Source organism: Rousettus aegyptiacus, unplaced genomic scaffold, assembly GCF_014176215.1.
Source record: "Rousettus aegyptiacus isolate mRouAeg1 unplaced genomic scaffold, mRouAeg1.p scaffold_m13_p_13, whole genome shotgun sequence".
NCBI classification, from domain to species: domain Eukaryota; kingdom Metazoa; phylum Chordata; class Mammalia; order Chiroptera; family Pteropodidae; genus Rousettus; species Rousettus aegyptiacus.
Genome location: NW_023416288.1, coordinates 46,203,612 through 46,224,748, shown reverse-complemented (window position 1 = coordinate 46,224,748; position 21,137 = coordinate 46,203,612). Strand labels below are relative to the sequence as shown.

At 66.5% G+C, this 21,137-nt stretch overlaps 1 protein-coding gene across 4 annotated transcripts; it reads left to right on the top strand.

Annotated features, from left to right (window-relative positions):
- Positions 1-359: 359 nt before the first annotated feature.
- On the top strand, positions 360-20,557 carry CCM2 (CCM2 scaffold protein). Of its 4 annotated transcripts, none has more exons than XM_016147893.2 (10): positions 360-514; positions 10,900-11,073; positions 13,909-13,992; positions 14,310-14,493; positions 16,664-16,800; positions 17,463-17,595; positions 18,854-18,911; positions 19,225-19,360; positions 19,521-19,659; positions 20,136-20,557. In XM_016147893.2, exons 1-10 carry the CDS (start codon positions 485-487, stop codon positions 20,414-20,416), a joined length of 1,356 nt encoding a protein of 451 aa, XP_016003379.1. In that variant the 5' UTR covers positions 360-484; the 3' UTR covers positions 20,417-20,557. The 4 variants fall into 4 exon arrangements, with proteins under 4 accessions (XP_016003379.1, XP_036086444.1, XP_016003375.1 ...); XM_016147889.2 differs by lacking the exon at positions 360-514 and adding an exon at positions 1,087-2,045; XM_016147890.2 differs by lacking the exon at positions 360-514 and adding an exon at positions 8,814-9,045.
- Positions 20,558-21,137: the final 580 nt, after the last annotated feature.

The window sequence follows — 21,137 nt, the reverse complement described above, 5'->3', positions numbered from 1 at the left end:
CCCGCCCCCTTCCGCAGGCCCCGGCCGGTGGGTTTCCCGGCGGTTTGCCGCGGCCTCCCTGAGCGCGAGGCAGGCCGGGAAGTTGGCTGCCGTAAAGATGGCGGCAGAATTGAAAAGCCGGAGCCGCTCCCGCGGTCATGCGGGCCGGGGGGGGGGGGCCGGGGGCGGGCCGGGGGCGGGTCGGGCGCGCGGTCGCGGCCGCGGAGGGGCGGGGCAGGGCAGGCGCGTTGTCACCGCTCCAAAGGCTGGGGCGGGGCGCGCGCGGGGGCGGGGCGCGCGCAGGGGCGGGGCCGCACCCTCGGCCCGGAAGTGCGGGGTGCGGGGCGCGGGGCGCGGACGGCCCCTGGCGGCCGCGGGCGGAGACGGCGGGCGGGCGGCGCAGGAACGCGGCTGGGGCGGCCGCGGGGCCCGGGCGAGCATGTAGCGGCCGCGGGGGGCGCGGGGCTCCCGGGGCGGCCGGGCCGCGGGGACTGCTCGCGGCGACATGGAGGAGGAGGGCAAGAAGGGCAAGAAGGTGCGTCCTCCCGGGGGCCGGGCGGGGGGCTGGCTGGACCCCAGAGCGAGGCGGCGGAGAGCGGAGGGGCCGGGGTTCGGGGGCGCAGGGGAGGCTCCCTCAGGCCGCTCCTCGGGGTGTCGGCGCGGGGCGGCGCGGGGACGGAGGTCGGGTCTGGGGAGGTCCCAGCCGGGAAGTCCGGCGTGCGGAGGTCCAGGCGCGCACGTTGGAGGTGAGCGTGGCGGGCAGGCCGGTCCCGGCGGGCGGCGGGCGGCGCGAGCGGGTCTAGCGGCTGGGTAGGAGGCGCGCCCCGGGACAATGCGGCGAGGTGGTCCTTTGCCGGCCGGTGCGGCGGGGGAGGAAGGGGCCACGCCTTTCCGCCCCTTCCGGCCGGTGACTCCCCCAAACCCAGGCGCTCCACATGGCCTGCCCCGCGGACACTGACCAGCGCTGCAGAGGCGCTGGCCCTGCCTAGGGGCCAGAAAGTCCTCCAGGGTTGGAATCTTAGAGACAGTGGTTGTAGATTTAGTGTGGGAACATTTGCTGCTTGGTGGCGTCAAGATTTTGGTGTCAGGTAAAACTGGAAGGGGCCCCACGGTTCGGCCCGTTCACGGACTGGGTTTTGCTCTCCCTGCTGCCATGCAGGTGAGCTCAGTGACCTTACCGTTTGGCAGTTGGATTTTGGTCATAGTTCAAGAGCCTCCTTAGTTTATGTGGATTTAAAAACGTGTCTTTAATTAACGGGTTAGAGTAGTTGATAAAGGAGCTCACTGTGTTAAGGAGACTGAAACAACCGCGTGGGATAAGCTGTCATTAGAATGGAAAATGGGTTCCAGGGAAATGTATCTTTCAAATACAGGCTTTATAACCTTAAGTGTCTCGCCTATCATTTGCGTTTTAATAAGTGTGTGCGTGTGTGTGCACTTTTACGTTTAAGTTTAAAACACCTCAGGAAGTCCGGCCACTCTCTGCTCTTCAGAGCCAGTGTGCCCTTCGTTAAGGTTACTCATCTCTGTGTTTTGCGAGGCGCCCCATTTTAACTGGGTGCCTTTGTCGCCGAGGGGAGCCAGGTGGTGTTCAGGGTGCTGCGTGGCGCTGCTGCTCTCTCTTTGGTCGTCGAGTTCCGTCATGAACGCGTGTCTCACTTAAGTGTGGTAGCAATTGCAGTTACCTACAAAGATGGTTTCAGTGAGGTAAACAGCCAAGAAAGTGATTCAGCCTGTGAGGGGTAGTTTGCGGAGGGGTGCTGCCCACCGTGAAGGGGCAGAGCTGAGTTTAAGGTTTGGACCAAAGCTGGTGGAAGGTCCCAGAATTCAGACAGCTCCCTCCTTCCCTGTCACAGCCGGCCAGGGGGCCTCTGCCACCAGTGCCTCCTAGGGCCGCTCCGTCAGTCCACACAGCACCTCCCTCAGGCCGGACCCTGCGTGCCTGCTAAGGAGAGCCACTGTCCCTGATGGGGAAGGGCGGCGTTGATGGACTTTCCTCTAAAACCTCTACCAGCTCTGGCAGAAACAACAAAAGATCCGACAGCATAGGGAGAGACACAGAAGTGGTGAGACATGCCCGACTTTCCGGAACCGAAGCGAAAAGCCAGTAAAACTCAATTTTGGAGTTGGGGCAGTGGAAAGGCTTAGGCCTAGAGAAGGTCACCACTGGGCAGAGCTGCTCTGTCTCGCAGAGGACGCGGTGCCGAAGCCGTCTTCTGCTCCCCGTGCCCCAGCTCCTTCTCCCCCCGCGGCCGGCTCGGGGCTCTGGGGCGTGGGTTCCTTACCCAGGCTGCGGCCGAGCACGCTTCACCTGCTGCGCTCTGCCACAGAGCCGGGGGACCTTTCCTGCTGTGCTCCCCCATTCGGTGTGAGGTCACCTCCAGCGTGTGAAGTTTGGTGTTTAGGTCGTTCCCATTGTGGTAAACTAACCGGAGATATATTTTAAACCATGTGCACAAGTTCATGCTAAAACAGACATAATGACTTAATAGTTTTATGACAGTACAGTTTGGACATTTAAAGTCTCGAGTCAGTTCCATAAAAAAATGCAGATTTAAACCTTTAAAAACGTGGTGGCTGGCCCTTTTCGGGTCTTCAGACACTTGTCCTCGTGCCCGTCAAGCAGGCATTCAGGCTCGTAATGCCACCCAATTCCCCAGGACAGGAAGTCACGAGCGGCCAGAGAACTGAGAAATAGGAGTGGACCTCACGTACGATGGCCCCGGGTACAGGCCTGTCACTTCTGAGGCTGCCCTGGCACATCTGATGAGGGAGACTTGAGCCCGTCATGCCCCACGGGAGGTGCTGAGTGACAGGACGTGGGAGGAGCAGGGGGGGAGGTGGAGAGAGGCCGGCGCTTGGGGGGACAGGAGGGTGCTGGTGTGGGCCCCCTGGGGGCCTCTCTCCTGCGCCGTTCCAGAGTGGCCAGTACTTTTCAGGCGACAAGTGCTGATTCGGGTTTGGAGAATAAGGCTGCCCCCTGAGAAAACACACCCGAGTTCCACTCGTTTGAGCACCGTTCTGTCAGGGCGTGACTGCTTTCGTGAGAAACTTCGGTGCGCAGGAGTTGGACCATGCACATTTTTATAAAAACGTAGCTCAGATGACACTTGTAGCTCGTGAGAAGTCACCACCGTGCGAAGTTGCCACTGGGCCTCAGTGCTTTCTGGGTCCCTACTTCTGCCACTTCTGCTGCTGTTAGGTCGTAGGCAGCACCACGGTGGCCATGATTTCAACTGGACCAGAACTGACTGTTTTTACATAGATCTTCTGTTTGCATTGTTCAAACAAAAAAGGGTGACAAGGTACCTTAGAATTGTGCGACAGGAGATTAAACGACGAAGGATTATTACTAATTTCATTGGATTTAATATTTATGTTATGTTTTGTCAAGTTCTATCTGATAGATACATGCTGGACTTTTTATAGGTGAAATGACATGATCCCTGAGATCTGTGTTGCTCAGAGTAGAAGAAGAAAGATGGGAGATATAGCTGGATGTTTTGGCAGCGGGCGGTCATTCATCATTCTGTCTACTTTTGTGAATTTTTGTTTCCACGTAAAAAGTGGGGAGAAAAAGATCCCCGGCTTATGGGCCCAGTTTATCAGCTTCTGTACCTGCCAAATCATCCTTCAGCCAGTGTCTCGGGAGCGGACGCTTGGCCAGACCGGCGCCTTTCACAGGGGTGCAGCCCCGGCGTGAGGGGACACAGGCGGCCATGCCGTCCGCAGCGCGCACCTGCCTGGGGACGTTTGTGTGAAACGGAACGGTGCTTCCTAGAAGCGGCGCGCTCCGGCTTGTGAAATTCTGTCCTGTTTTGTTTTTTCATTAAAAAGGCTGCTGGTCACGACCTCCGAAATTGCTTTGGTAACCGGTGGTACAGCCGTCACAGCTGTAACGGGGCTGACAAAGCGAGCGTGAGCCTCCGCGCCTGCTTCACCTTTGCTCCGGGGGTCGCAGGGCAGGAGGCCAGCGAGCGGGGCTGGGGCGCCTGGTGGAGACGCGGGCCAGGCGGCCAGCAGCCGGGTCCAGAGTGACCAGCAGTAGCCAGGCTCACCCCGTCTGGTCTGGGAGTTTCTGGTCCCTGCCCTCCAGTCAGTGCGGTGGCCCGGCGACCGCCACAGTGCTTCCCTGTGACAGCTCAGGGTGCCCGTGTGCCGTGCGAGCGGAGGCTGGTGGTGAGGAAATCGCTTCTCTGGCACCAGCCCTGCAGTGGGGCCGGTGGCGTTCTGCCCGTGAGGTTGGCCGGCGCCTTCGTCCCCAGTGGGTGCGGGCCCTGCGGGTGCTTCCTTCTTCATTTCTGTCATCGGTCGTGTTCACCACCACTCTGGGGGTGAGGTCACAGCCACCCGCGTGTGCCGTCGCACTGGCTGGTCAGCACGAAATCCTCCTGTTTATCGATGTGAGTGTGGGCGACACACTCAGCACAGCGAGGGGCAGGCCGAGGACTGTGCGCTTTGTCTGGAGATGAGCTGCTCACACGCAGCATTAGAGAAGGAGCGGCCAGCGCTAGCCTGCTGGTCCCACACGGGGACTGCGGAGTGACCTCCAGGCGCCGGGCTGGGTGAGGCCCATAGCTTGGGAGGGCCGTGTGCTCAGCGGAAGCCACCGAGGTGTCTGTGTTCCTCTGGGGACTGTGTGTGTGGGCATGTGCTGGGGACACCGCTCTGTGCTTGCAGAGCTGGCGGCGGCTCTCGGAGGATGGGCGCGGGGGACCGTCGGGCAGTGTGCCGCGGCAGGAGGGAGCGAGGGCCTTTCTGCTAGGACGCCGTCAAGCCCAAGTGCAGACAGGACCCCGCGGCGTCGCCGGGCCCCAGCTTCAGAGGCGGTCAGTGCGCAGCGGCTCCGCTCACCTGCCCGGTCCCCTGGCCACCCTGCCCCCTGCCGAAGCCTGCCCGCTGCACCTCAGGGTGGCTCTGTGCCTGGAGGTGGGGCCTTAGCAGGGGGATCGAGGCGAAGTGAGGCCACTCGGGCTGACGTCCTTTTGAGAGGAGGAAACCAGGGTGTGCACGCAGGGGGACTGCCCAGGGGGACTGCCGTGTGGCGGCGCTGAGACAAGACGTCGTCTCCGCGCCCGGGAGAGAGGCCCCGGGAGCCCAGCCCCACCGACACCGGCACTGGGCCGTGCAGCTGTCTCCTGGGGTGGGAAGGGGCGTCTGCGGCTCGCGCCCTGGGCTGTGGTCCCCTGTCACGGAGGACTAGGCTGGCAGGTCATTCTGGAGCAAGCCCAGGCCAGCAGGCTGCTGCGACGGGCGTCTAGGTGTGCGTGGTCTCCATCCGGCTCGGAGGCCTGAGGACTTGGCCTCCGCCCTGGCCCCGGACGCAGACGGCCAGGCGACTCAGAGTGGCAGGGCCACCACGCTTTACATGTCCGCCAGCGCACACCCGGCCGACTCTGCGGCGGGAGCGGTCGGCGCAGGGCGGGCTGGGCGTCGTTCCTCCGCCCGGAGCGCCGCCGTCCCTCAAGTGCGCGGCTCAGATTTCAGGGGCCCGCCGCGTGAGGGAGCCGAGGTTGGGATTTGTGAGCTTAGTCGAAGTGAAAAGGACACCCTTCCCCGGGCTCCGTGCCAGGGCCAGGACCGTCGCAGCTGTCCCCAGCGCGGCCCAGGCGCCGCGGCCCTGGGAGCAGGGCGTCCGGGCACAGCGCGTGCGCGCGGCGAAAGCAATCCTGGCGCCGGGCAGGAGGCCGCGCGGCTTTGGTTCTGGTTTTGCTCGGGGCTTAGGGCGGCAGACTGCGCTGGGGGGAGCCCGGCAGGTGTCACCCCCTCAGGTGGGCGGTTGTCTCACCTGCTGTCTCGCTTGTGGCGACGTCTGTTTATCCCGCTCTCTGTCTTCCCTTGTGCAGTTCGAATCCCGCGCTGGCGTGTCCCCAGACACGAACCTGCGTCCTGGGAGCCGCGCCTCTTCCCTCTGCCGTCGGGCGCGGTTCAGGGCGCTCCGCGTGTGTGCTGGGCGTGCAGGCTTGCTGGGCTGGTACCTAGGGCAGACCCGCGTGTCACGGGTGCCACCTGCCCGTCACCCGTCAGGAAACAGTGTTTAATCCTCACACGCGTGTTCGGCTGTTACTTCTGCCGGTCGATGTGTGACTCGAGCGGCTCTTGCCCTTCCTGTCCTGAGGGATGCCTGCCCAGTGCACCCGGCGTCGGACCCACGTCTGCTCTGTGCAAGGGCCACCCCTCGAGACCGACGCTCCTGCCCTCCGGGGGGGAGGGCTCCACGGCCACTGTCTGCAGTTTCCAGCCCCCACCCCGTGTTTTATCACGAAGAACCTGGAATACACCGAAGTCAAAAGGCGTTTACAGCAGACGCCCGGATTCTACCGTTGGCGTTTGCTGCCCCGTTTTACCCCGTATCGACCCATCTTTCCGCCGCTCTGCCCGTCCGTCAGCCCGTCTTACTCTTCTGATGCCTGCCAAGGGCCTTGTTCAGGGCAGCATGGCCATAGACTAATTTTGGAATTTATTTTGCAAAATGACTTGAAATTATTTTTCTTGCTAAAAAATACATTTTTTTTTTTCTCAGAAAAAAATAGCAAAATATATTCAAGAAAAAATACTGGGGAAAAGAAATCCCGCCCCCTAGAAACGACCATTTTTAAAGTCTTTCAGATTGCTCCCCCGTGCTTCACACACACTTATTTCCTTGGTGTCACCGACTTCAGACACTTGCTCAGTGCCCACTGGGTCCTGTGCCTTCTGGAGAGCTGTCACCGCCTTCCTGAAGCTCCCCGCTGCCCCAGGGCTGGAGAGACCGGGCGCCGTCAGCAGGGTCCGAGGGCGGTGGGACGGGCGCTGTGCGGAGGGGCGACCCGCTGCCTCCCTAGCTCTGCGTGGCCCCCGCCTGGCCTGCGGCGGCTCCTCCCTGACCAGCAGTTTGGGCCGCTGCACGTGGCCCGGGCACAGGCAGGCAGAGGCCGAGGGTGGAGTCCTTCAGCCTGGAAGGAGGGTGCGGGGTCCCATGGCCGGTTCTGGAGGCCCCTGCCCGAGGTTCTACCGTGTTCACCCCTGTTAGGTCTGGGGTGACCTGTGTCGGCATAAAATGCTCTCGTGCGTTTAGTCCCAGAGCTGTCATTGTGCACACACCTGCTGGGGCACGTTATCCCCGTGCCCCACGAACCCTGATTTCCAGAGCTCTTCCCGTGGGTGTGTGTCCCACGGTCATACGGGCCTCTCTCGTGGGCTCCTGACACAGCGCCCCTTCTGGGGAGGGGCGTGGTCGACCTCGCCCGCGGGCCCTGCCGTGCTGTTTTCAGCGGTGCAGGCGGCACTGGCTCCCGGTCTCCTCCCGTGTCGCGCCCCAGGCGCAGGGCTGAGCTGACCGCCCGCACGCCCGTCCCGCCAGGCCTCCCCGAGCTTCCCGTTGGCCTCATTTTCTTCGGTCCCGCCCCCCACTCTTTCACGCCCCCCTCGTCGCCAGCCTCCCTAACCTGTTCTGTGCAGGCCCTTCTCTCTGCGTGCATTCCTGAAAAACGTGTTTTGATGCACATTTTTAAAAATCTTTTTATTTTGAGATAATTCAAAACTTAAAAATCGCGAGGAGCGCGCGAAGACTCCTGCACCCTCCGCAGGACCAGCACCCGGGCCGCGGCGCGTGGGCCGGCCACCCACTCCCCGCAGGTCTTTGGGGTCCACGAGGCTCCCGTGTGGCGGCTGTTACACCCCCGACTACCTGCTCGCCAGGGGCGGGACGGGCTGTAAACGGCTCTCCGTTGTCCATACTGGTCCTCCTCCCACCGTGGGCCTTGCTGGTGGCAGTGCTCCCTCTCTGGGCGCTTGCGTGGGCCATGTGAGTGTGGCGCCCAGACAGGCTGTCACATCTGTCCCATGGGTCGAGCACCTCGGGCTTTGCCATCTGTCACCCAGGGCCGTCTGGGGGCGAGGCCCTGCCAAGCCAGCCATGTGGGCGTGCGGCACACTCGCTTCCTGGGGTCAGGCCATTCGCGGAAATGGGGGTGCTCCCTCCCCCCTCTCAGTGGGCATTTCTGGGAGAGGAACTGAAACACACGGGCTTGAGACGGAAAGCTGCCTAGTGTCTGGGTGGGCGGGTGGGGGCGTCACGGCCACGTCCTCTCCCTGAGCTAGCTGATAAAGCCGTCCCAGGAAACAGAGCACCGGGCTTTTATCTGGGACTGGAGCATGTGACTTAAAGCTCATTCGTGTCACAGACGAGCAAGACCACCAGACACCTGGAAACGAGCAGGAGGAAGCCACAGACCGGGCCGTGCCGTCGTGTCCCGGCCGACGCTGGGGCTGTCCCGCGAGCAGCTTCAGGGACAGACCCCACTCCCCGGGATACCAGGTGTGCAGGAACGTGGTATTTCACGGCGGGGACTCTGGTTAGCGGTGGCATCGGGTGACTGCACAGGCGGGGAAGGGGACCCACTCGACCTGCCCCCCTGCTGTGCTGGGAGGCACTTGAGGGCTGCAGACGAGCGAGCAGGTCCTAGAAGTCCCAGGCAGACTCGTGGCCGTTCTTCAGTGGCCTGGGGGACGAGGACACTTTCCTGCCTGCCCCTCCCAGTCCGGAAGTGGTGAGCGCAGGGGCCGGAGACCTGAGGACAGCCACACGAGCAAAGGCAAAGGCCAGCAGGTGAAGGGCAGGCTTTGCTACTCATCAAACGAAACGAACTGCCGTTCACAAGGCTCACGTAAAGCTGGAGGACGAGGCCCCGGGACCTGGGAGGAGCGAGCCGGTGGGCAGAGTGGCGATGGTCAGGGAGACGCGGGGCTTCGCAGCCCGCGGAGAGGCAGTGGCCACGGGGCCCGTCCCTGGGGCAGCGCCGGCCGCCGCGTCCTGGGCTTTGCCCCTGCCGGGTGCTGGTGGCCTCTTGGCTCTCTCGGCACCGAGCAGCTTCCGTGGCGCTGGCGGGCGGAAGCTGTGGTTTCTGCTCTTCCGGCTCCTTCGTGGCTCTTCTCGGGGGCAGGGCCGACGCCACCCGTGTTTTGCAGCGAGATTGACGCGGACGAGGGAGAATGCACAGTGACTGTCGGCAGAGGGGGAGGGACCCCAGCTCCACAGAAACCCCTCCGACTGACTCCCCAGGGGGCCGCCCCCCGGAGAGCGAGGTGGGTGAAGCGGGTGCGGTTGGCGCAGGGCGTCTGGGAGGCTCGCGCGGTCCCCCTGGGCCTTGCGAGCTGGGGCCGCCTCGCAGCGCGAGGAGCCGTTTGTAGGTGGCCGCGGCATCCGTCTGACCTCCGGGGACAGGTCTGCAGGCGAGAGCAGTCTGCAGGGGGCTTGCGGTCGGTTGGGACGCAGGGTCCGAGTTGGAAGGTGACTTGGGGGGAGGCCGGGAAGGAGTGCGCGTCCACAGCCGCCCCGGCCTGGGAGTGCGTCCGACGGCCGCGGGGCGGGCAGCCGTGTGCGGGGCGCCGTGCTCCTGCGGGCGAGTCCTGCTCACGTTCCCACACGGTCCTCCTCCGGGGCCAGGCAGGGCCTTTTGTCTTTTGGGGAGACTCAGATCATTCGGGGGACAGTGAGCCTGAGGGCTCAGGCAAAGGCCGGGTGGAGGATGGACGGCTGCAGGCCTGGCGGCCCCGCTGGCTGTCCATGTGGAGACCAGTGACCAGCAGGCACGGTCCCCGTCCTGGTCCTGGCCACGGCGTCCGGAGTGTTCACTTTCTCACCAGAACTTCCCCACACGTTTTCATGGTCGGAAGCAGCGTCAGTTCTGGACAGCTGAGTGCGCGCTCGGCCGGGGGTCCCGTGCGGCCCCGGGCGATGGGCGGCCGCCCGGCTGCCCAGGCAGCGCCTGCGTGAGCGGACTGCGTGCGCTGGGCCCGCCCCGGAGGCCCCCGCGTGGGCTCGTCCGTGTTGCCGCTCTCGTCCCCGTGACTGCGGCCTGTCGCGTAGACCTGCGGGCCCGCCTCCTGCCCGCAGGCGTGCTGCTGCCCTGAGGGGCCACTCCAAGGTGGGGGGTCCTGCAGGGTGAGTGGGGGCAGCAGGGGGCGGGCCTACAAGACAAGGAAGGTTGTAGATTCTGGGATGTCGCTTTGAGTGGCATCAGCACACGACAGACTTTTCCCGTGGAGAAGGAGACGTGAGAACCTGTAGGAAGTGTTGGTGACGGGCAGCTTCACTGGTTCGCGTGCGTGTCGGGCAGAGCTGGGCCTGCCGTGGGCCCACACGCTGTCCGGCGCGGGGTCCGCCTGGCCAGAGAGCCGTGGGATCCCGGGAAACGACAGGCGGGGACGCGTGGCCGGGGCGGGCCTCCAGCTTCGTGTGCACCATGTTTGGCGACGCTTCCTGCCGAGACCCCTGTCGGTGTCTGCTCTCTGTTTTGCGTTCACTCGGGCGGCCTGGGGACAGGGACCCGTGGCATCTGTGCATAGTGACCGCCGCATGGCTGGACGTCTCCGGGGAGCACTCAGGGCTTCCTGCAGATGGGGGAGACAGGCGGGCCTCCTGGGCTCACAGGTGGGGTCCCACCCCCCTACCCCGGCCTCACTCTGCACATTTACTCTGCTTATAGGACCCTGGCCAGGGTGTGAGGTTGCCTAGGCCGCGGTCTGAGCCCGGAGGCCCTGCGGAGGGAGGGCGTGCAGAGGGAGCACGTGCTGTGTCCCTGAGGGCAGAGGGTCAGGGGGACTTCTGCCATTAGCTGCTGACACCATCTTGGCCATACCTGTCCCGCCCTCTCAGGTCCTAGAGTGACGTGACACACGGAGCTGGGGGTTCGGAAGGCCCTGCGTTTTTGTTGTCTGGGGGGACCCGGCGACTCCCTGTGACCTTTGGAGTGTCTGTGAGCCGGCAGAGGCCCAGGCCTCTGCTGACGCGAGGAGCCTGGTCCGGGCCTGGGCCAGGGGTCTCTCCCCCCGCAGCCTGCTTGCCAGCCCTGGGGGCATGGGGTCGCGGGCGGCTGCAGCCTCGGGACGCAAAGCCGCCCGAGCAGCAGCTCTGACCGTCGCCGTCTCTGCTTGCAGCCGGGGATCGTGTCGCCGTTCAAGCGAGTGTTTCTGAAAGGCGAGAAGAGCAGGGACAAGAAGGCGCACGAGAAGGTGGCGGAGCGGCGGCCGCTGCACACCGTGGCGCTGGCGCTGCCCGAGCGCGTGGAGCCCGGCAGGCTGCTGAGCGACTACATCGAGAAGGAGGTGAAGGTAAGCGCCGCGAGCCACTGCCGAGGCGGGCGCCTGGCCGGGTCCCCGGTCAGGGCTGAGCTGTTCCGCGTGCTGCGCGTCTCCCAGGCCCTGTTAGTGCCTGTGCCCGGGACACTTGTGGCTCGTCCCTGCCCATCACGACAGTGGGGTGAGTGGATGGAAGGCAGCGGGCTGCGCGGTCAGAGAACGGAGGCACAGGCGGAGGCCGGGGCCTGGTGAGCAGGCGCTGGGTGGAGGGCGCGGGCTGTTTGCGACCTGGTGGTCTCTGCTCTCACCTGGCCGTCACGAGAGGTGCGGCTGGGAGCTGTCCTGGCAGGGACATGGGACTAAGGCTTTGGGGCACGGGGAGGGCAGGGGGACAGGGCGAAGGCCAGGGAGCCGGGGGAAAGCCTGCGTGCGGGACAGCGATGGTGCCCTCCCGGCCGGGCTCCAGGTCGCCCGCAGCTGGGCCGTCCTGCAGAGGGCCGGGGCGCTCCCGTGGACCCCCCGTGAGAACGCCCCAGGCGGCCCGCACACAGCCTCCCGCTGTGCTGAGTTGCACTCCGAAAGTGAATGTGAACGGAACAGTGACGATGCAGGAGATAAGCGAAAACTAAAAAGTGCCATACTCCAGCACGGAGCACGGAGCAGGATCGCCTGGTAAACAAAAGGTGGAGCTGGAGCTTTTGGAATTTAAAGCATCTTCATCTCACGTCTCCACGGTGCGCTCGAGGGAGGGCGACAGGCAGAGGCGTGGGGGGCCCGGAGACGCAGACAGACGCGCCCACAGCCCTACGGCCCAGCAGCCCAGAGCACCCACCGTCCCCCCAGAAAGTGGGCAGGAGCCACGGGGGACGCGCCGCCGGGGAGGACGGGCCGATGGCAGACGGGCACCGCACGCCGCGCCCCGCCTCACCGGCCGTCGGGCCTCGTCACCGCACACGTGTCGCGTGGCCGTGCCGAGAGGTCGGGCACACGCGGTGCCGGTGGGGTGCCGAGCACGGGCCGCCACCCCGGAAGACTGGCCGGCAGGTTCTTGGGTGTCAGCACGCAGCACTGTCCCGTGTGGACGCGGCTCCTGCCAGGCCTGGGAGAGAGCGTGTCGGCCATGTCTGCAGACTCTACCCACATCCGAGACGGGGCTCTGCGCCCAGGGCCCCTTGGGGCGGACCGGCCTGGACGGCCTTCACTGCCTCTGCCCTGGCAGGACGTGTCGGTGGTCGGGGCCCTGGGTGTCGGTGCCGTATCAGGCCCTCTGGTCCAACTTGGAAGGATTCTTTGCTCCCGGGGTCCCACACCCGAGTGAGGGACCGAGCCGGTGCGCGCTCAGCCCGCCTCCCTGGCTCGTCTCGTGGGCGCGGCTGCTCCTTGGTCAGTGTCCGGGTCTGGAAAGTGGGCCGGCTGGCACCGCACCGCCGGGGTCCCTGTGTGTGTGGGACGCGTCCGGTGGCCCCTCCACCCCAGGAGCCGTCTCCAGGCCCCGTCACTGACCCTGTCACTGGCTCAGGGCCGCGCCCCTTGCTCCAGGGGCCCAGATCTAGCTTGTCCCCAGCAACCCCACCACCAGAGCAGCTCAGGGCCAGCGCCCCTTCCAGTCTGCCGTCCAGCTCACCCTCCAGAGCGGGGCGTCTGCCGGCCTCCTGAGGAGTGGGGCGGCCGTAGGGCTCCCCGTCTCCCACAGGGAAGTAGGCCTGGCCCACAGTGCCTCCGCTGTGTCCCTTGTGGTCAGCATGGGCCTCGTCCCGCTGAGCTCGCAGAGCCGCGTCTGGGCCCTGCGTGGAGCGAGCCCCTGCCCCGGCTCCCACGTCAGCGCGTGGCGCTCTGTAGTTGGGCCAGTGTCCCTCGTTGTGCTGTGTGAGATTTGACCCCTGGCACAAGCCTGGGCGGAGGAGCAGATGCCAAGGAGGCAGCCTTGTGCCAGGTGCCTGTCCTGTTCGAGGCCTGTGTGTCATTTTTGAGCAGTGGTGTGTGGGGTCCTCTGTCTTCTGTTAGGTAGGTGGCTGCCGGAGGCCTGGACCATGGAGAAGGTTCCTAGACGCCCCTCCCCAGGTCTCAGCGTCCCCTCCCCCGGCGCGCAGCTGGGCCAGCCGAGGCTAGAGGGAGGCCGCCCCGGGCGTGGTGCGGTCCTGAGCCCGGCAGGTCCCTCCGCAGTGCTTGCTGGAGGCGCTTTCTCCTGCGTAGGTGGCCGTGGTGGGTGCGCCAGCAGCGGCTCCTTGTGCCTGGGACCCGCTGCTCTGTCATCCTCTTTGCTGGTGGCGGCTGGTGTGCTGGCAGTGAGACGTCCCCCGGCCTCTCACGTCCGTCACGACCGTGAGGCTGTGCCCTCGCGTGCCACGGTTCGTGGGCACGGCGCCGACTCCGCCTCCCGCAGCCTCTGCCCCTGCTGCACCCTTCAGCGTTGGGGATGGAGTTCATCCTCCAGCCGGTCCTCTGATGGGTCCAAGGCTTGTCGATTTTGGTTTGTTCAGTTCTTTCTTGTGTTCGTGGGATGACCCCTAAGCTCTGTGTGCGGAAGCCCAGCGTCACCCCTGCAATGGCGACCCCCGAGCGCACGAGTCGGAGCCTGGGCAGCGTTGTTGGGTGCGGGGGGGACAGGCCACTCTGGGGCAGGATCAGTAGCCACTGGAAGCGCGGAGGCCTCAGCCGGGGGGGGGTGGCATGTGCTGCGCCCGCGCCCTGCCCGCGGCGGCGTGTGGCGTGCCGCGTGCACTGTGGCGTGGGGGCGCCTCGCGGGGCTCCGGGGCAGCACGTGTGTGCGCCCCCGGCCGGCCGGGCTTCCCTGGACTCGGGGTGCGCGCCTGCGGGGGCGCGTGGCAGCCCACACTGCAGGGTGGCTCTGACCTCGCTCCCTCTCAGTACTTAGGTCAGTTGACGTCCATACCCGGATACCTGAACCCCTCCAGCCGCACCGAGATCCTGCATTTCATCGACAGCGCGAAGGTAGCCCGCCTCCGGCCCCTGCCCCCAGCAGCAGGTCGCGTCCTGGGACCCTGGGCCTTGCGGACGTGAGGGCCGCCCAGTACCCTCAGGTTGTGGGTGCGCTTGGCTCCTGCCATGAAGGCGGCTCCCCGGCTGAACGCCCCCTTCGTTCCCCAGACGTGCCCCTCGGGGTTGGGGCTGTGTCAGACTTCACGTCCCAGTGCGCATGGCCCATGCCTGGGTCCCAGTGCGGGCGGCCGCAGGGGGCGAGCGAGGCGAGCGTGGCGGGAGCCGGGGCCCCGTGCGGTCCCGCGCGCTGATGCCCGTGCCCCCCGCAGAGAGCCCACCAGCTTCCCGGACACTTGACCCAGGAGCACGACGCCGTGATCAGCCTGTCCGCCTACAACGTCAAGCTGGCCTGGCGGGACGGGGACGACACCATCCTCAGGGTCCCCATCCACGACATCGCCGCCGTGTCCTACGTGCGGGACGACGCCTCGCACCTGGTGGTCTTGAAGACAGGTACGGGCGGGAGCGGCCGTGCCTCCATGCCCAGGCGGGTGGGGTTCACAGGCGCTGGGGACAGCTTGCAGTGCAGGGTCGGCTGCTGCTGCCTGTGGTGCCCGAGAAGTGGCCCTCCTGGGCCCGAGGTCGGCCTCCGCCCGGAGGGCAGGGCCCTGGGAGGTCCCAGGCGGGTGCTGGGCCCCGCCTTGGGCGCGCGGAGCCTTGTGGGCCTGGACTTGCCCCCACGCTGCCCCCTGCAGGACTCGGGCATGTCGCCTGGCACCCAGGCCTGGGAGACGCAGAGCCAGTCTTCCCAGAGCTGGGACCAGGCCACGAGGATCCTGTGTGTCTGCAGGACATTCTGAGCAGGTCACTGGATGACACGAAGGACCTTGTCCTGGCCTGTCCCCCCGCTGGTGGCAAGCGCCGGCTCACTGGACTCTTGGGGATAAGCGGCCTGCCGGTCCATAGCCTCTGCCCTGAGACAGGCCAGGATGAACTCCGAAGCCATTCACTGCCAAGGGGCCAGGTGTGCGGGGCCCAGAGGGGGCCGCTGACCACACCCCAGACCTCAGGCCGCGCAGGGGGGAGTCGTCATGGGGGCCAGCGGGCCCTGCGGGCGTCCTCCCGGCTCCCTGTGCAGCTGGCAGTGCTGCTGCTGCCGGTGGCCCCTCCGTACCTAGGTTCCTTTCCCCTTGTGTCCAGTGAGCATCTGTTTACCGATGGGCATTTCTTCAGGTTGGACACTCGAAACAGCCAGCATTGAACCATTTAATCCCCGAAAGCGGCACTTCCGTTTGGCCCAAGCTCATGCGAAGCCTGTGGCAGGAGCCACCCCTTGTACCCTCCACGGGAGATGTGCGGGCGGCCTCTGTCCTGCCCCACGTACAGATGGGGTGACGGCACAGATGAAGGGACCCGGCACTGGTCACCCAGGTGGTGGACGGTGGGGCCGGCTGGCGTTAGGAACCGGCTTCACAGCCCCGCCCTGGGGGCTGCCACTTCCCCACCCAGGACGGTGCCTGCAGGAGGCCCCAGTCCGGGGGCTTCCTTAGGGACGGCATCGGGTGACCGGCTTCTGACTGGGTCCTGCTGGCGGGCAAGCGCTGGCCTGAGGTCCCTGGCACTGTAGGCCATTTCTGGCATGTGTCGTCAGGACGAGTCACTGAGAAAGTGGTAACAGGAGAAAGTCTTACAGAGACGTGATCCAGGACCCGGGGCCCTGTGAACTTTCGTGTCGCAGGGCGGGACCGAGTCCCTGTGTCTGGGCGCAGGGAGCAGACGCGGGTCTGCAGCAGGACCAGTGGGGGCCGCCTGGCACTGCGGCTGCACGTGCTCGTAGCTGGTGCCCGCCCTGGGTGGGGGGCACTGGGCTCGTGGAGACGGCACCCACCAGTGCCGCGTGGCTTCCGGGCGACGCATGCCGTCCTCGCAGCACGTTAGAGAAGGCGGGAAGGCGGGAAGGCGCCGGCGGAAGCGGCGTGAGGAGCGTTTCCCGTGGCCGTCTGCCCCCAGAGCAGCGTCACAGCTGTTACAGGGGCGGCAGCACCCTCACTGCGCCGCCCCCCAGGCCCTGGGCGTGTCGGCACCTGGGGCTTGGCCGGGACCTGGCCCGTCGCACATGCCTAGTGCCTGTGGCCAGGGATGCACGGGGCCCCGGGGCTTGTGGGGCTCGGCCTGCGCACGGGGTCCACCCCATCGGCTGTTACCGTCCCGTCCGAGCGTCAGGGGCTCTGTCCCGTGTGGGCTCAGCCCTGGCGCTCAGGCTTCACGTGCGGCCCCCGCCCCCGGGGTCGGAGCTGGCGCACGGGACCTCCCCTGGCCGGGCAGCACCGTGGCTCCCCCAGTCCAGGCCCCCACCTAGGCTGGCCCCGCAGCGCCTCGGCCCCCCGCCTCTTGTCAGGGACTGTGTTCCGGCCCGTTTTGCACTAACCGGGCCCTGGGAGCACCTTCGAGGCAGATGGAGAGACTGGACATCGGCCATTTTACACTGCAGCCTAAGTGACTTGTGCTGGCTTTGCAGGGGTGTGGCAGGTCGTGAAGGCTGGTGGGCTCAGCGTGAAGTGGGTGGTGACGGTGGGGGTCGCTGTCCCTGCCCAGTTTCAAGAAGGCGGTGCAGGGGGCCCGGCCTGGAGCCTGCCACTCTGCTTCCTGCCTGTCCTAACCTGCTGCGGGGTCCACTTCTCAGCCCAGGACCCCGGCATCTCCCCCAGCCAGAGTCTGTGTGCGGAGAGTCCCAGAGGTCTGACTGCAGGCTCCCTGTCAGAGAGTGGAGTGGGGCCTGTGGAGGCGTGCTGTCTGGTGATCCTGGCCACGGACAGCAAGGTGAGCAGGGCTGGGAACTGGAACCAGGCCCCGCCCACCAGGTCGAGGCCCCGCCCCGCCCCTCCCCACCCCACCCCGCCCCGCCCCGCCCGAGTCCCCTGGGCCGTGCTGGGTTCTTTCTTTCCCTGCCTGTCCCCTCTCACTCTGTGCTGACGGGGTGGCATCCCCTGCATCCCAAGCTGTGCTCTGCGGGAAGATTCCTGGGAGTGGCGAGTTAAAGTTCGGGGCCCCATTAGCCACCTAAGGGCTCCTGGCATCAGAGAGCCCCTTGGTGCTCTTCCGTTTGGTTTCCATGTGAACCAGCAGTAGTGATGCCCACCTTGGGTGGCCTCTGGTCAGGGTCCCTGCTCAGCTCGGCCGCCTTCCCAGCCACGCAGTCGCTCCTCCTGGGCCCTGCCCTGGCCTGTCCCTGCAGATCTGGCCCCACGTCCTGGCCCCGCGTCAGCTGCTCACAGGGGAGGTGGCGGGAGGTGTCGGGGAGGCCGCCCTGCGGGCAGGCAGTGAGGGGGCTGTCAGGGCGGGGGGATGAGCTGCAGATGGTGCCCTGTGGTGGGCCGGTCACCTCAGAGCCCCAGAGGGCACCCAGGCCTGGTGCCCATGTAGCACCTGAGGGGCCAGGCACCTGGAAGGTGCCCAGAGGTGCAGCTGCGTCCCCACGGCAGGTGGCCGCGGAGGAGCTGTGCGCCCTGCTCGGGCAAGTGTTCCAGATCGTGTACACGGAGTCCACTATCGACTTCCTGGACAGAGCCATATTCGATGGGGCCTCCACGCCCACCCACCACCTGTCCCTCAGCGGTGAGCAGGGGGGTGGGAGCCCGGGCCCCCCACAAATGCGCCTGGTCGGTGTTGGTGTGCTAGGGTGCCTCTGGCACCGCCTGGGGCCCTGGATTGTGCCCGCGCCTGTTCCCAGACTTCCCCGTTCTCGTCTATGGCGGGTTTGGCTGAGGGACACGGGGGCCCTGCAGCTGGGTGGCTTCCTGCCTAACTCTGGGCACCAGGAGCTCTGGAGCTACCTGTGGCTGTCACCTAACTCAGACGGTGCCGGGAGGGGCTCTCAGCGCTGGGCTGCGAGGGACTGCGGGGGCCTCCCTCCCAGAACCCCCAGGCCCGCAGTTGCTGTGGGGCTCTCCAGGGACAAAGGCCGCTGGGGGGTGTCGGAGCAAAGGAGCCCTGCAAGGTTGACCCAGACCGCACTGCCCCGCCCCACGCTCGCCCCACCCACCATCCACGGCCGCCGCAGGCACTCAGGTCCAGGCACTCAGGTCCGCCGCAGCCAGACCTTGCCGTCCAGGTCTGCTTTATTAGGACTCAGCTCTGTGAGTCGGGCGCACAGGAAGGAGGGTGGGAGGCTGTGCAGCTGTCGCCTAGTGCCACTCTGCAGAGAGGTCCCTCCCTGCTCCCCCCAGGGCCCACACGTCACCCAGGAACCCGAAGCCTGCAGAGCCCCCATTGGGCAGCGTCCCTGCTCCCTTCTGTCCCCGCCCACACCCCACGTGTCGCGACACGCCTCCCAGCCCTTGGTGCATGTGATGGTGCCCGTGTCCCTCACAGTCCCTGTCACAGACCTTCGGCGATCCCGGTGTCTCCCGACCAGCAGCCACGTGCCGGGCCCTCTGCTGGCCTGAGGGTCCCCACGCTGTGTCCCTGCCTCTCGGAGCAGCCACCAGTCCCTGGACCTCTGCTGGGTCGGGGGTCAGAGCCATGTGACAAGGGGCCAGCACACGGCCTCTGATTTTGGCCCTCACCTAGAACTGGGGTGGTGGTGATCCTGCTAGGCTCAAAAAAGGCAAAGCGACATAGGCCCTGCTGGTGGGATCCCTCCCTGCAGGCGGGCCCTTTGCTGTCCTCGGCCACTGCGGAGCCCTCCCTGTCCCTCTGTGCAGACCTGGAGCAGGTGGCTCATCTCCCGAGCCCCCAGGAGCTGTCCCCAGGGCCCGGGCTCTGCCTTGGAAGGCCTGCAGGCGCCCAGTGACAGGGTCCGCGGTCCCACAGCTGTGGCCTTCCCCGACGCCTGCCGCTCGTGACAGGCTCTGCCCTCCACACTCCCATACAGACGACTCTTCCCCCAAGGCGGACGTGAAGGAGCCCTACGAGCCAGACGCCAGGGCCTTGTGAGCACCCGCCTGCCCCTCCCCTCCCTTCCTCTCCCCTCCCCTCCCCTCCCCTCGGTGCACCCTCCCAGCAGGTCCCTGGCCCCGTGCAGCGAGCAAGCTCCCCAAGGTCACGCGGGGGTCCGCTCTGCGAGGCCCCACAAGGCCCTGTCGCCTTCCAGATCCCACTCGTGTCGGGCGGGCTGCGCCCCGCCCTCCGTGTCAGGCCCCTTGTCACCCGCCCTGACCCCTGGCGCTAACTGGGGTGCGGGGCGCTGTGGGTGCGGGAGCGGGGCGGGGCCTGCGCCGCCCGCCCACGCTCGTGTCCTCGCAGCGCCTTCCCGGAGTGCGCGCGCGCAGGCGGCGTCTCGCCCTTGTCCTGTGTGCCTGCGGCGCCGCACGCCAAGACGGCCAGCGACAGCGAGCTGAGCGCCACGGCGGCCGAGCTGCTGCAGGACTACATGCTCACGGTAGGCCCGGGGGCGCCGCCCGGGGTCGCCATGGGCGGGGTTGCTTGGCCCTCTGCACCGGGCGCCAGAGCAGCGTCGCTCTGTCCCTGGCCTTGGCGGGTGTGGGCGTGGGCCCCGGGACGCCCAGCGGCCCGTGCTCACCGCCGCCCGCCCCCTGCAGCTGCGCACGAAGCTGTCGTCGCAGGAGATCCAGCAGTTCGCGACCCTGCTGCACGAGTACCGGGACGGCGCGTCGGTGCACGAGTTTTGCATCAACCTGCGGCAGCTGTACGGGGACAGCCGCAAGTTCCTGCTGCTGGGTGAGGCGGGGCCGGAGCCGGCGGGGGGGGTGGGGAGGTGGGGGGGGGGCGGGACCGCGAGGACGCCAGTGCCCTCTGGGAGGACCGGCCCCGCGAGGCACGGCCGGATGGGCCACAGCCCGGGGCGCGGCCACGGCGCTGAGCCCACAGGACGGGCCGGCTGATGGGGCCGTGAGGCTCCCAGTCCGTGTCCTCCCGTGTTCTGGCTTGGGAGACGCCTCTCGTCCAGAAGTGGGCGGTCCCGGCAGAGGTGGGGGTGCCTTGCTCGGTCCCCACTAGCCAGCCTCTGCCCCTTTTCTGGGTTTCCCCCACCTGGAAACCTGCCCTGCAGAGGGCCCAGGGCTCTTAAGTAGCTCCCCCTTTGGTGTGGGGTGCCCAGGGTGGGCGGTGGCCTTGGGGCTGGGCCTGAGCTTGCTGCCCGAGGGATGGTGCCAGGGGGCAGAGCGGGCAGGGGTCAGCCATGCTGTGTGGCCCAGGTCTGCGGCCCTTCATCCCTGAGAAGGACGGCCAGCACTTCGAAAACTTCCTGGAGACCATCGGGGTGAAAGATGGCCGCGGCATCATCACCGACAGCTTCGGCCGGTACCGGCGGGCCACGAGCTCCACGTCCACCTCCACCTCCAACGGAAACAGGGCGGCAGGCAGCTCAGATGACCAGTCCGTGCCCTCGGAGGGGGACGAGTGGGACCGCATGATCTCGGACATCAGCAACGACATCGAGGCCCTGGGTTGCAGCCTGGACCAGGACTCGGCCTGACCGCTGTGGGGGGCCCTCTACTGTGAAGGACACGGGGCGGGCGTCCCGCAGCCGGGCCCGCCCAGCTGTCAGCTTTGCACATGACGCTCCTGTCAACCCTCAGAGAACTTTAAAGACGTTTACTGCAATGTGAAGCGCTCACCTCTGCCGCCACTGTGTCTCTGGTGCTCGCCAGCGGGGCCCGCACTCCGGGGGCTGGCCTGGCGGTCAGGGCCGCCCTAGGCTGACGCCGCCCGACCTTGGCCCTTGGGAGGCTGGAGTGGGGCTTTCCCTGCCTGGGTGTGGGGTCAGGAGCAGGTGTCCTGGCACCTGTAGGTGAGCCCAGCCTGTTGGGACCCAGACACCGGCCACTCTGAGGGGCACTGGCTGTCCTCTGGCCCCGTGCCCAAGCCCCCAGACCCCAGGTCTCACCTGCCGCTGCGGGTGGTCTCCACAGCAAACCCTGCGCCCACTTCCTCACCCCATGCCCTACCAGAAGGGCCGTCCCCAGCATGAGGGCAGGTCACCATGGAGCCCGGGCTCCCGTGGGGCCTCTCTGCCATCACCTCCCCCCCAGAAGCCCTGTGGCTTCAGCCTCGCCTGTGCCCTTGCACGTGGTGTGGCAGGCGGGGTACTCCCAGGGTGCAACTTGGAGGCCGTGGGGCAGGCATGGGGAGGCCCAGCCCCAGGATGCCCCCTCACTCAGAAGGCACCTCTGCCCTGGGAGACCCTGACCGGGCGG